At 38.9% G+C, this 14,262-nt stretch overlaps 1 protein-coding gene across 1 annotated transcript; it reads left to right on the top strand.

Moving 5' to 3' along the window:
- Nucleotides 1-617: 617 nt before the first annotated feature.
- On the top strand, nucleotides 618-13,889 carry LOC145766362 (sodium/nucleoside cotransporter 1-like). The gene is made up of 14 exons (XM_082578057.1): nucleotides 618-838; nucleotides 2,361-2,574; nucleotides 4,229-4,418; nucleotides 4,758-4,899; nucleotides 5,241-5,432; nucleotides 5,528-5,669; nucleotides 5,950-6,095; nucleotides 6,863-6,993; nucleotides 7,398-7,566; nucleotides 7,976-8,044; nucleotides 8,596-8,815; nucleotides 9,021-9,119; nucleotides 9,709-9,820; nucleotides 13,307-13,889. Exons 1-14 carry the CDS (start codon nucleotides 698-700, stop codon nucleotides 13,395-13,397), a joined length of 2,058 nt encoding a protein of 685 aa, XP_082434183.1. The 5' UTR covers nucleotides 618-697; the 3' UTR covers nucleotides 13,398-13,889.
- The last annotated feature ends 373 nt before the right edge of the window (nucleotides 13,890-14,262 follow it).

Genomic DNA, 14,262 nt, shown 5'->3' with positions numbered 1-14,262 from the left:
TAATTCATCGTGCTCAAGATAAATAGGCTTTTTCATGGCACAATTTCGAAACCTTTGTGTCCCTCAGCTTTGATGTTAATCTCCAGCTTCGTTTGAACTGTTAAAAAAACACCAAGTAGTTAGTTTCGTTTTGACGCAAACTTCTTTCCCTTGTTTTTGTTTATAAGTAATTAAATCGTTTTGCCATTTCGTTTGGTTGTAAACTCAAAATCAAAATGAGACTCCTTACAAGTTTGACGATAATTATTCTTCAGGCTTTGTATTGAAGACAAAAAAGTTTCAAGTTTCGAATTGCTTGTTTCGACGCGAAGTTTGATCAATTGGAGCATTTAGGCTATTGTGATTTGTGAAGTTAATATGACACAAAGACATCAAGAACAAAGCATTTTTAGTTCAATAGAGAAAAAAATTCGTTTCAACCGGGTCTTGTCTTCGACGCAAATGAACAGTGACCACTATAAAAGCCTGAGAGTAGTTGTGTTGAAGAAAAACTTTGAACAACAGTATTATATATATAAACATCTGAATTCGATGGCATGTAATCAGCTGACACTAGAATTATTTTCTCGACCTTTGCTATGTTGACGTGTATTGTTTTTGATATGATGGTCAGAAATAAAAACAACTGAACAGAACTGAACTGATAGTGGGCTGTAGTAAATTGCTTTATCTTGTCGTGAAAGCTTTGAGTGCGACTATGGATTGTACCTTGAATGGTACTGTTGCTACAGTTACCCAAGATGATGAACGGGTACTGCAAGACGTCAGTCCAAATGTTAGCACAAAGGAAAAACAAAACAAAGAAACAAATTTGGAAGAAAAACAAACTTTGCTCAAGGTAACAAGAGTTGCATGCCCCAGCCAGCAACTCATCTCTTTTTCGTCAGCCGACGTTGAATCAATAAAATAAAGAGATAAGTTTCAGGCTGAGTGATTTATATTTTATAAGGCGAAGGCCGTAACAATTGCCTATTAGGTCTAACTTTACATAGACTCTACAAATCATGATATATCGACTGCATGAGCTGGACTAAGTGATGAGATCTCCCGCACGCCGCTCAAGAAGGTAGGCACTTTGACATAGGACAGTTTTCCTTGCGAATCAGCTGATTTCAGTAACGCGACTCAGGCTACCCAGCACGTGATATTCTGACAAATCTACTCGAAAGATTTTTGATACAAAAAAAATTAATTGAATGTATCGCCACCAGCAGCGTGGCCTAAGGGTTAAGGTTAGGGCAAGGGAAAAGTCATTTCGATTGAGTGGGTTCGATTCCCACTCTCTGCTAATGTTCTTTTTCTTAACCAATGCCCGCGGCGCAATGGTGGTAGCTGGTTTGCACGGAAAACTATCCAGTGCCTACCGCTCAAAAAGGCTTTCGATCGACACCAACAGAACGCACGATGCAGTGTTTTGAAGCGCGACGCTTATGACGTGGATGAATGTGGGCTCGAAATACACATGCAATGCCACATATGTCTACACATTGTCCGTTGAAAGTTGATAATCGCTTTTGTAGCATGAATTGCTGATGCTTCACAAAAAATTGTTTGGCGATATACTGCATACTTCAAAAATATAAATACAAACGACTTGCTTTATCCTGTTGTGCGATTCCTCTGTGGTAGTAGATGAGTGAACGAGCTTTTAAAACGCAGTTCTCTAGTCATGTGCTATGACGGAACTCAATCCACTGCATAACAATGGCATAAAATGTTAGATTAGTGTTTGGTTGGGACATTTCTCTAAACTTTTTCAGGCCTCCGTTTAGTTTTCAAAAAGATGTTCTGAATACAAATTTTTCCAACTTGATCGGTGTAAAAGTGAAAATTAAACACTTTCTTGAATTTTCTTTTTTTGTCACTCCACTGTGAAAAAGTTGCAATAAAAATTGCATTAAAACAAAAAAAATTCCACAATCACATTCTTAGAAATAGCTCAAAACATTTGACTGTATGGTCTTGTTTGTTTTCGAAGTTGTTTAAAACTGTAAACTTTTTTGTAGAAATTACAAAAACTTGCCCTAATAATAATTTGTTAGTTAATTGTGGATAAGAGTATCTTGAAAAGAAAGACAAGCTTTTAAAGTTAACCGAAGGCAGATACAATATTAACAAACCGGCCTTTTACTTTGACTGAACGTTTGTAAGAAAGGACGTTTTAATTCAAATGGTAAAGTGTAAAAAGCCTATTATCGCAAAAAATTCAATTCAATTTATTTTTTCTTTGTCGGAAAACAATAGCAATGATAAAATCATAAATATGAACGGGAACAAAACCAACAAAACGATTTGATGTATAGATAACACAGTTCATGTTGTTTTACGATTCTATAATTTCAAGCTGAAGATTTTTTCAGCATGAGGATCAATTTACAATCGATGCTGAAGAAAGGAAACCATTGAACAGCATTGAGCAATTTGAAGTTGAAGTGGATCGTAGAAATGAAGGAAATAACCAAACGAACTGGTTCCTGTTTCAAATTTCCAACCATGGAATTGACATTTGCAAGAAATGGTATTCCCGTAACCGTACCTTATGCGTGAATATAGCTGCTGCTTTGTTGTTCAGTGGTAAGTAATTATAAATCTATGCAGAAAAGTTGCCGTTTTTTTTCGTTTTAACATTGCAAAACATTAAAACGATGTAAAAAGTTTGACTGTTGTTTGGTGGACATCATTGCCTACATAGGGAATAATACTCACAAAATACGTTTCAAAACTTTGGAAGACAATCAACATTTATACACTTCATGAATGAGAGTACTTGTTGCTTGTATGAGATATATTTTGGAATAATGACTGAAAAGAAGGAATGAGAAAATACTTTTATCGTTTTTTGTCGCACCGAAACAACTTTTGAGTTAATTTAAATTAAAATTCAACATTGTATGGTCCATAAGAAATAGCAACACTACATTCAAAGCTTTGTTTTATAACTATGACAAAACTCATACGGAAAGTACATGCAAATATATTCAAATACTAGGCCTATGTTTAAAAGTTGAAGCTTTTTGTTGCAGATGCATGGCCGAGTGGTGAGAGCGTTGTGCGGCACTCGAAAGAGCGCTGGTTCGACACCACTCATGAGCATGCGACTGTGTCTTTGGCAGGACACTAGAAGGCATGCCTGAAAGTGAACACAAAGACTGGTTTAAATCTTTAACCTGAATACCAAAGAAAAGTTGGTTCTTGCAGGTCAAACAAACTGTTTAAAATCCGTTTCTAGAAAAGCTTTTCAACCAATTTGAGAATAAGCATATTTGTATATGGGGTTGCCATTCCGTCCTTATTTCTAAGATTTGTCCTTATAATGAAGGACAATGTCTTAAAAAAAGTATTGTCCTTATTTCAAAGAAGTGTCCTTGTTTTTGGCTTGAGTCCTTAGTTTTTCTTATTTTCAACAATTACGAAACTTCTATTTTTTTGGAAGATATCAATAAGTGGTATCGATTTGAGAAGCATCCAGCGCACATTAACTTGACTCTGCTACGAAATTAACAGTTGAGTACAAGGAAGTTGAAGGGTTGGCGAAGCAAATTAATCGGTCAATGACAATGAAGGATGAGTTGTTCTTGAGGTCTCGATTGTTGATGCTCTGCTCATGAAGATTCCAGATAATGTGTTCCGCAAGGATGAACATGAGGACAAGTGGGTGAAGATCTGTACTGGAAAAGACTCTTTTTTGTTGTTCTACAAGCTGGTTAGCATCATCTTCTCTCTTCCGATCAGTAATTCTTTGTGGAGGAAGTGTTCTCTTTTGTTTGAGCTCAGTGGACAAAGGAAAGGAACAGACTTAATGAAAATACAGTCAAATCTCTGCTACAAGCAACAAGTAAAGGTAAAGGTACAAGCCAAATCTCTGCTTCAAGCAACAAGTAAAGGTAAAAGTACAAGCCAAATCTCTGCTACAAGCAAAGGTAAACCTAGACCGGAGCAGCCTTGAGATGCACGACAGATTTTCTACAAACAAAGAGTTGCTGGAACAGATTGTTTCTGGAAAAAGCTAAGGCATATCATATGTCATGGATCTTATAAATCTAAAGATTTGTTCAAAAACATTTGTTTCGATATAAAAAATTAATTTTTTGGTTGTCCTTATTTTGGGCAAATGTCGATAGCAACGCTGTTTATATACAATCATTGATAAGAATCGTAAATGTGTAAATTGCATTTCTTTAACTTAGAAAACACGAATTGTTCTCTTTAATATTTGTTTGATTTTCAGGGTGTACAGCTTACATGACAGTTGCTTTGGTATTGAACTTCAACCAGGCTATCCCATTGCTCATCATATGGTCCGTTTTTGTTGGGTATAAACTTTACTCTTTCATACGTGATCAGTTTGGAAGAGATATTTTAGCGTTTTTCAAACAAGAAATTGACCTAATAAAGCGGAACGCTTTTTGGTTGAAATGGTAAGGATATTTACTGTAAGCTTATTACCTTAGTATTGAAGTCACCCATTATAATTGGTATTTCGTAGTGCTTATAGTTTTGTAGAGCACTTTCAATGTCGCCGTAAAATGTAATTTCTTCATCACAAGCAGTAGGCCTACTTGCTGGCCCATATAGCCTACTTGTATTAGAGTAATGTCGTGTTGTAAGTTCTTTAGTTTTACGAAACGAACACGGTCTGAAATCGCCCAGAACACAAACAAATTAGCACAAACTATGAATGCATCGAATCCCTATCCATAGCAATGGTTCAAATGTTTCTAAATATAAGACTTCGCCAACTACTGCATATTTAACAGGATTTTCATTGCACTTCTTGTTATTGGGTTAGTAGTTTGGATTGCACTGGATACCTCAAAGCGACCGAATCAACTTATTTCCGGAGCAGGATATTTGGTATTCTTGTTCTGTCTCTTCCTTTCTTCCACGCATCCTTCCAAGGTATGGGCAAAAACAATCATTCCATTGCTTTTTTCTTCTAGTTTATCCGAACTACATAGTTTGGCAGTTATTTTAGTCCACTGCAATAGTCAATATTTTTATTTAACGTTATTTTCTCGTTTATTGACACACGATATCACTTAATCAAAATAAAGGGCTTCAAACATATCTGATTATCTAAAATTGTCTCTCATTTCAGTGTTTAGAGTTTTCAGTTGCTTCTTGTCGTTCTAAGCTAAGCGGTTTGTGTAAACAAATATATCAAGGTTTTACTTTACTTTGACATAACGATTTTTAGGTTAACGCATTGCCTTACTTTCGTATTAATGTGCACAACCCAGGTGAAATGGAGGCCGGTCCTATGGGGATTGTTTATTCAGATATGTTTTGCCCTAATCATCTTAAGAACAACAGTTGGATTTAAAACGTTTGATTGGCTTGGAGTATTGGTCCGACAATTTATGGAGTTTACGAACGTTGGAGAAACCTTTGTTTTTGGGAAAGGATACGAAGAACATTTCTTTGCGTTTAAGGTAATTTTAAAAATATAATTTATCAAGTGTTTAATTGGATGAGATCTATTTTTGTTAGTCCAAACCAAAGCAATTGTCACGTATTGAGATTTCAGATTCTTCCAATGGTAATATACTTCAGCGCCTTTGTTTCTGTGATGTATTATCTTGGAGTTGTACAATGGATACTTCTCAAGATTTCATGGTTGATGCAAATTACTCTTGGAACATCAGCGCCTGAAACAATGGTGGCAGCAGGTAAGCAATAGCTGTCGAGTGGTTATTAAATTTGAGTTAAAGCTTTTTATTACAAAGTTAATATAGAAAAAGCATAAAGAAATTTTAGGTAATTCAAAATTATGAGTCCTTTACTCCAAACTGTTTTATTGTTTTGAACCTTAAAACATTAATCATGCTAATAAACTTAGATATCATAATCCCATCATCAATTTCTTGTTTTTAATTCTGGCGATTTTGTTGAAATTGCTAAAATAACAACAAAACAGAAAGTTTTCAGATGACAAAAAACGTTTTGCAGGAAACATATTCATCACTCATACAGAAGCTCCTCTTCTGATCAAACCGTTCATAGAAGATCTCACGTCATCGGAATTATTCGCAGTCATGGTTTGTGGGTTCGCAACTGTGGCTGGGTCAACACTGGGAGCTTATCTAAGTTTTGGTGTAAGTTTGCAGTTCAAAAAATGCCTGGTAGGCTACTCAGTATAAAAACAAAGTTCATGAACGATATTAATGTTTCATAAGTTGCTCATTCTTTACAACCTTTAAGGAATTACACGGTCACATTGGGAGCTTATTCAAGCTTTGGTTTAAGTTTGCAGTTTCAAAAACATACCTTGTGTTCAGTGTTGGATGCTTAAGGATTCCTAACCAGGGATGCACGCATCATTAGGGGGGCTGACACCTGTTTCCTGAAAATTCTTGAATGTTAAATCATTAGGGTTAGTTCTAAAATGACGTAAGAAGCTATGGTTAGTTACTGGGATTTTACCTGATATTTTGAAATGTAATTGCTCGCTGTACTAGTGAGTATAGTCAGCCTTGTGCTGATGGCCAGGAAGAACGCTCCCTTCATCACAAATTTAAAATGTAGTTAACTATTATCTTCAGCCATTCTACTGTAAAGGAGATGCTAAAAAGGTTGGTAGATTCATTGCGGTACCGACATAAAAAAAGTTAATGACAACTGGTTTAAATTATCGTAAAAACAAACGCATATAGCACACAGGGATTGCTTCATTTGATTTACTACTGTATTGTTAAATTTTTACTTTGCTAAATCTAAAAAGGAGTGAAAAAATTATTTGGTTTTAAAACGCTTGCAGCAAGATAAAAAGTTCAAAACTCATAAAACATTGTGCTCATTGTGTTGCAATATCCTTGTATAACAAAGCAAAATATTTCCAGCCTTTGCATTTCTCTACTCATAGATTGACGCTATATATCTCATCACGGCATGCGTCATGTCCTCTCCTTGTGCATTAGCAGTGGCAAAACTAGTGATGCCAGAGACTCAGCAGTCCAAATTTACGACCACTAGCCAACTTGCCATCGAAAAAGGGTACGTTTTTTGTTTTGCATGGGGTTTACAATGCTTATCAACTGTTTAAGCCTATTTCATATATAACGTTTTTTTTAATAGATGAAACCAAGGTTACACACTGACTTTACACGTTTGACTTTTCAAAGCTTTATTTAATTTTTTTTGATTAAATTGCTTCTCGTAAAATACAGTCACGTGATAAAAGATTTAGGCGTTGAAAAAATTCAAAAACGTTGCGACTGGAAATTTATAGTTTTGCATTTCGACATCATATAAAAAAACAATTTACAAGGAGTCGTTCTAATTGCGATGTACAGTATTTGAAAAGTGCCAGGAGAATGTTCCTATTTTTAAGTTCTGTTCCACCAATCAACTCTTCAAGTGCAGTATTTGGTTTATGAAAAATCTCCATCTTGTTTCAGTAAAGAAAGAAATATGATTGACGCAGCAGCGCAAGGAGCGTCTGTTGCTGTATTGGTAGCACTAAACATTGGAGCTAATTTAATCGTCTTTCTTTCCTTGTTGGCTTTGTTGAACGCCATATTGGGTTGGTTTGGAGGTTTGGTAAATTTTCCACAATTTAGCTTCGAGGTAAGTATCTGCACTCAATTTTGAAATTTTGAAGCCGTTTGATTACACGCTTTTTGTTTTAAACTCACGCTGTGATGTTGCCAATGTTTAGAAATTATTGTCTAAATGACAAAAGTGCTTTGCCCAGAAAATGTGTTTGAAAGTTGTTTTAGGTCTATTTGTGAAAGGCTGAAACAGCATATTACTGTGAGGCAAGATATAACTTTTTGACTGCATGAGTGCTCCCTCATGTAGTAGATGGAATCTAAACTACTTATTTAATAGGTGTAAATGTTATTTAAGAAACTACTTTTCTTGTCAACTCAGTAGAGAATGAGCAGCTAATATTTTTTTTCTAATTGGATCTAAGACTACGCTATGCCAATGTCGATCAGATAAATAAGCAATTTATATTATGAATTTTTTTTAGTTGATTTGTTCCTACGTATTTATACCAATAACCTTCCTCATGGGCATTGAATGGGAAGATTGCTTTAAGGTAAGCTTGACATGTGTTGAAAAGTTTTAAAATTGATTGATGCTAGTTAAATTAGGTTAAATGCTTTCAGGTTGGAATATCTTTTTGCGTTTGAGATCGCCTCAGGGAAAATTGGAAGATCCAGGCACAGCTACCAATGCGTCCATCGAGCGTTGTAAGGTCTACGTATCCACTCTGGAATCGTTAGGCCTATACAGGATATTGATAGATAATGAGGTGTGCACTGTGCAGTTTGAAAGTCTGAGCCACATGCACAACATGTTGTCGGCGAGACCCTATTGGGACCTATTGCTGTTAAAACGGTCCACATCTATTTGTAAACGATGTAGCTTCACCCATTCCTTCCGGGGTAGTTATACTCCTGGTGGAGCTTCGATACTAGGAAAGATTGTGAATTGATTTGGTTTCCCATTTTTTTCCATTTAGTGCTCTAAAATGCAAAAGGTTTGAAGTTGAAGTTGCAGTTAGCTGCAGCATTAATTAAGAATAAGATCATCTAACTACACTTAAACATGTTTTGTACCAAATAATCTCTTATTTATTTGTTACAGTCTGCTGAATTGCTTGGTGTTGGAATATTTATTAATGAATTTGCAGCCTACGAATCATTGGCAGAAATGATTAAAGCAAGAGATGCCGGGTCCAACCCTAGAATTGATCCAATGTCAGGGTCAGTTGCTTGGATAAGTGAGAGATCTGAAGCTATCATGACCTACGCCTTGTGTGGATTTGCTAACGTTGGATCCATTGGAATTGTGCTTGGAGGACTTGGTAAGAAGACGCAGTCTATGCGGTCAACAATCCAAACCGATTACATTAGCAATTCAAACAAGAGCCTACTTTTTCCTAAACCTTTTTGAATAGATTGAAAATCTCTCTAAAACTTACTACTTATTAGTACCTACTGAAGGCTTTTCCAAATAAATAAACCGGATATCTGTAGACTAGCCAAACAGTGACAAAATACGCTTTGCAGGAAGTCTGGCTCCAAACAGACGAAGCGAAATGGCAGATATAGTTGTGAAAGCCGTCTTGGTTGGAACTGCTGTAAATGTTTTGAATGCGTGTGTAGCGGGTAAGTCTGTTACTTGGCATTTCAAAAGTGCATGAAGTTTATCTATGACGGTAAATAAGCATAAGCGTACAGGCCTGAAGCTGCATTAACCTGTTCTATAATAGGTTGCAGTAGCCCTTTTCGAGATAAGCTGGCACTCCTAAACATCGTGTAATGTAGGCTATGTAGCCTAAGCAAGTGCAACTAACAATAGGTTTTGTTTGAATGAAGATGTGTATTGCTTCACAACTGAAAAATCAAAAATTTGATTTTAATATCTATTTGTGAAGGAAAAACAACCTTTGAAGCAGTCTTTATCGTCTTAGACATTTCGAATTAAGCATGACATCACTGATTAATACAGCATTCCAAAGTAAATGTGCGGGTCTAGCTGAAAGAATTTAAGCGCTAAATTAATTTAGATTAAATGTGATTGGTGTAACTAATGTTGAGTAATATAGAATAGAAAAAATGCTTTTGTGGATTAAATGGTGCGGTATCTAACATCGACTGTAATTCAAATTAAAACGTATCTTTTGAAGCAAAAGGTTCTTACGGATACAGTTTTGTACTCTATATCAATTCCTTTTCTATACTATATACTGCACAGGGTTTTTGTACGAGCCACGACCTATCGTCTGTGACAGCATGTTGGCGACTACAAATTGGACATATTCGGTTCCATCCAGATTATATGAATGTTGCTACACTGCTATGGACAGGTAGATGGTTCGATGCTGTTGGTTAAATTATTGAGTTTTAATTGTTTCAGTAGAAAACGATGTAAAAACTCAGGGCCAATAGCAATTTTCTGGTATGTTTTCCGACAAGTGGTTTTACGACAAGTGGCTCCTCGTGCTCCATCCGGTGAGTAACATCTGCACCCAAGAAGATGCCAAACGAAACTTGTCAACCAAGAGCCTCCACCCGGACGGCACAGCTGCAAGGGGCAATGGACAAGTTTAGACGCCCCACCATTCTGCAGCTCAATATAGAAGGCTACACAACAAGCAAGATCAAAGTTGTGGAGCAGCTTGCCCATGCCAACCGGACACGCGTCATCCTCCTCTAAGAGAACCTCTCCAGATAGGCTAGCTATTCCCAACTACACGCTAGCCCGGTCTACCTTAAGCAGGAAGCAAGGCATTGCCACGTTTGTGCATGAGAGCCTGAAGTTGACCTTTGTTGACCAATCTCCAACTGATGTCGAGATTGAGTGGGTGTACATTTGTACCTAAGACTACAACATCGCCAACATCTACAAGCCTCCAATGTTGGAGGCAATCCTCCTCGCGAATGTTGCCACAATCCCTTCCTGCAACGTTCCTCTCTTCCAGTCTCTACGATAGTGATTTCAACTGCAGTACATCGACTGGGGCTACTGCAACACAAGCAGCGACGGAGAATTGCTGGCTGACTGGGCCTCTAGAAACCATCTTGCCCTCCTATTCAATACAAGGAACCAGCCAGATTCCACTCCGGCCGCTGGGGAACAGGGACAAACCCTGACTTGGCCTTCGCGAGTGTCGACAGCTCTCTTCCAGACAGACGTGTGCTTGAAAAGTTCCCGCGGTCCCAACACCGGCCGTCCCTCATCATCGCCGCAAAACTTGTGGCTCTTGTCCCGAGTTCACCGGTGAATCGATGGAACTTTAAAAAAGCCGATTGGAATCAATACAGCCTCCTGACCAATGAGTCTGCTGCAAAGTTACCATCGACAAACATGCAACGCAGACGAGGCATAACTAGACTTCTGCAATGCCATAATAACTGCGGCAAAGACCACAATACCACGTGGCCAACGAACCAGCTATACACCACGCTGGGACTCTGAGTGTAAAGCTATCGCTCCTACCTAGGTGCCACAAGTGGTGCTACCTCTAACACCGCCGCCACCAGACTACTTGACCGGCTGGACACAAAGAGGCTTGAGCGATGGAACGAAGCTGTCCAAACCATCGAATTCTCACAATCAAGCCGCACAGCATGGAGCATCATCAACGACCTCACTGGACGCTCAGCAGACTCACCTCGTCAGTGCCTCGTTTCTGCTAACGCCATCGCTTCCGAGCTAGTGCAGAACGGGGTCTACCAGACAAAGCACCGAAAGGCATTCCGCCTGGTTGCCAAAGGAGTATCTGCCCTGTGGCGAGTGGAAACATCACAAGAAGAAACAATCTCGAGAAATTCACTCCAGAGGAATTCGCCAAGAAAAGATCTGCCTTGAGCTTGTGCTCCATGCTGGCCATGCCCTAAAGTTCTGGTTACGTAGATTCCTCTCTTCCTTCCTGCACCACCTCACAATCCCAAAAATCTGGAGAAGAGCTTTAGTAGTTGCAATCCCTAAGTCTCACAAGCCACCAGAGGACCCAAGAAGTTATCGTCCGATATCCCTTCTCTGCGTTCCTTTCAAGACCTCGAAAGACTCATCTATGCCCGCGTCAACCCAATCATCGACCAGCTCCTTCCATAAAAGCAAGCTGGGTTTTGACGCGGAAAATGCACCGCAGATCAGGTCACACTCTCAATCCAAAACATCGAGGATTGCTTTAAGGCAAAAAAGAAGGCCGGCGCTGTCTTTCTAGACCTCACAGCTGCCTATGACACCGTATGGCATCGCGGCCTTACTTGCAAGCTGCTTCGACTGCTTCCTGACCCACATATGGTACATATGATTATGGAACATGTCAACCATCGAAGCTTCACCCTCACCACCGGTAGCTCACGGCGAAGCAGACTGAGACGCCAGAAAAACGGCGTCCCACAGGGATCGGTCCTGGCTCCACTTCTTTTCAACATCTACACCCACGACCTGCCAACTACGGTCTCTGCAAAATACGCTTATGCGGACGACCTGGCAATTCTCCACTCTACAAAGTCGTGGGAAAATCTAGATGACACCTTGAGCAAGGACATAAAAACTCTCTCAGCTTAATTTCAGAACTGGCGACTGAAACTCAGCGAAACCATAACTGTGGCAGCAGCTTTCCACCTCTATAATCGGGAAGCTGATCGTGAGCTACACTTCCAGAACAACGTAAAATCTCTGTTTTTCTGCCCCAAGCCAAGATATCTTGCGGTGACACTGGACAGATTGCTCACATACCGCCACCATTTGGTGTCACTGCGCAAGACTCTCACATCCCGCGCTGCGCTACTCAAGCGCCTGGCACGTTCTAGCTGGGGGGCGAGGGCTGACACTTTGCGTATAGCAGCCTTAACCCCTGTCTACTTTTCAGCAGAGTACTGTCCACCTGTTTGGTGCCGCAGTGCCTACTGCCATAACATCGACACTGCCATAAACAGCGCCCTGCGCACAGTGACCAGATGTCTGCGTCCCATACCAATGAACAATCTCCCCATTCTCGCTGGGATTCAGCCCACGGAGCTTCGTCGCGAAGAAACCACCCTGTCCCTCGGTCGACTGACACTGGAGCCTAACCACCTTCTCCACCACAAGATCTCTGCTCTCCCAAACGAACACCCCGTCGACTGAAACCAAGACACACATTTGTGCCAGCTGTTCAACTTCTGATCAACGATGCTGATGAACAAGACATCTCTGCGGCTGCTTGGTGATGATGATGAAACCAAAGACTGGCTGCTCTTTAGTAGCCTTCCAGTGTAGTCCGGGAATAGCGCGTATCTGGAGTGGTAAAAGGATAGACCCTCGACCCTAAAGGCTCACACGACGACGAAATTAAGTCATTGACTGCTCTTCAGAAAAAAATCACCAGATCGATAAACTGAGACAGGTCTTTTGAGATTGAAAGCAAAACTTTGATGACAAAGATTAGATTTAGGAAGTGACGTTAAATCTTGGGCGCCAGGCTTACACTCTACGATGGTTTCAGACTTTCAGTGTGTTGTCGAGTGGACACTGGACATTGTAGGTACGATAACATTAACCTAAATTACATTGCATTATCTATATTTCAAAAGCAAAAGATCAAACGTATGATCTGAGAACTTTGTCTTTCAGCAGAACAGAACGAAGTTTGACTTTGGCGTAGGTATACTATGTTAATTTAGACTGGTAGCCTACTAACATGTAAATTTTAAAACTTGGTATACTGCACAAGCTAAATTTCGGGTTTGCGTAATTCAAGGTGATGGATGCCTTCAGATAAAAAAAAGATTACGGTCATAAACTGGTTTAAAAGCGTTCAATGACAACTAAACAATTTAACTTATTTATTCTTTTACAGATTGGATAATTCCAGTGTCCTGTGCAATTGCTGCAACTACAATTGGAATGAGACAAAGTTCTATTTGAATTGCTCGATGGCCACTTGCTAGAATCGAGCATAAAAGACCAGGATGTGGCTTATAGGCAACTGCTTGAAAGATGCTGATATGAATGAATTATTTCTTGGAATTGGCGGCTTAAATTTTTGAATTTTGAAGTGCAACTTTTACTCGTTTGTTCAGGTGCAATCTAAAAGGCACACGAAACATACGATTACAAACAAAGATATCAGAAAGCGTTTCCGATAACACAGTTGCTTGCACATAAAATTAACTAGTGATAGGTTAACTAAAATTATCACTGAGGCACCAAATAAGCCAATGCATCTTGAACTACAGTACCGATATAGCATATTTGCGATGTAACGCATATCTAACAATAGCACTTATCTGCAGAAGGTCTAAATCAAGTCAATATATTTGCTTCGATATCGTCATATACAGTAGTATTATACATTTTATAATACATTTTATAATAATATTATACATATACATTTTCAATATATTTGCTTCGATATCGTCATATTATAGTATTATACATCACTAATATTACAGACTGTTTTGGTGTGTGCTCTTTTATGTGTATCCAAGGTGTCAGCGAGTAGCTTACCGACCAATAAATATAGAAAAATAGAATGGAAACTCAAACTATATTGACAGTGGATGAATGCTGCAACATAGTGTGAAAAAATTGGTATTTATTGAGGTGGGGTGACGTTAATGCATGGTTTACATCAAATTGGCCTAGACACCGTGCACAAGCCTTCAAAAACGAAGGCTGACTTGTGAAAGTACGTCACTATGTCACGAATATTTCTTTGGACATGTTGAATGGCACTTTACTTAGCTGTATTTGTTTTTTTAAAGTTTGTTTTCATATCACAAACATCTAGTCCGGCAGAAGTATGACTGAACC

The sequence above is a fragment of the Aplidium turbinatum genome, chromosome 3 (genome assembly GCF_918807975.1).
Source record: "Aplidium turbinatum chromosome 3, kaAplTurb1.1, whole genome shotgun sequence".
Classification (NCBI taxonomy): domain Eukaryota; kingdom Metazoa; phylum Chordata; class Ascidiacea; order Aplousobranchia; family Polyclinidae; genus Aplidium; species Aplidium turbinatum.
The sequence above is the reverse complement of the archived record's forward strand: the minus strand, read 5'-3'. Positions and strand labels throughout refer to the sequence as shown.

Excerpts from the sequence above, each read along its gene's own strand:
- LOC145766362 (XM_082578057.1), top strand. The coding sequence starts at position 698 with ATGGATTGTACCTTGAATGGTACTGTTGCTACAGTTACCCAAGATGAT. Across the intron at positions 839-2,360 it reads AAAAACAAACTTTGCTCAAG|CATGAGGATCAATTTACAAT; the intron begins GTAACAAGAGTT and ends AGATTTTTTCAG. Across the intron at positions 2,575-4,228 it reads TGCTGCTTTGTTGTTCAGTG|GGTGTACAGCTTACATGACA; the intron begins GTAAGTAATTAT and ends TTTGATTTTCAG.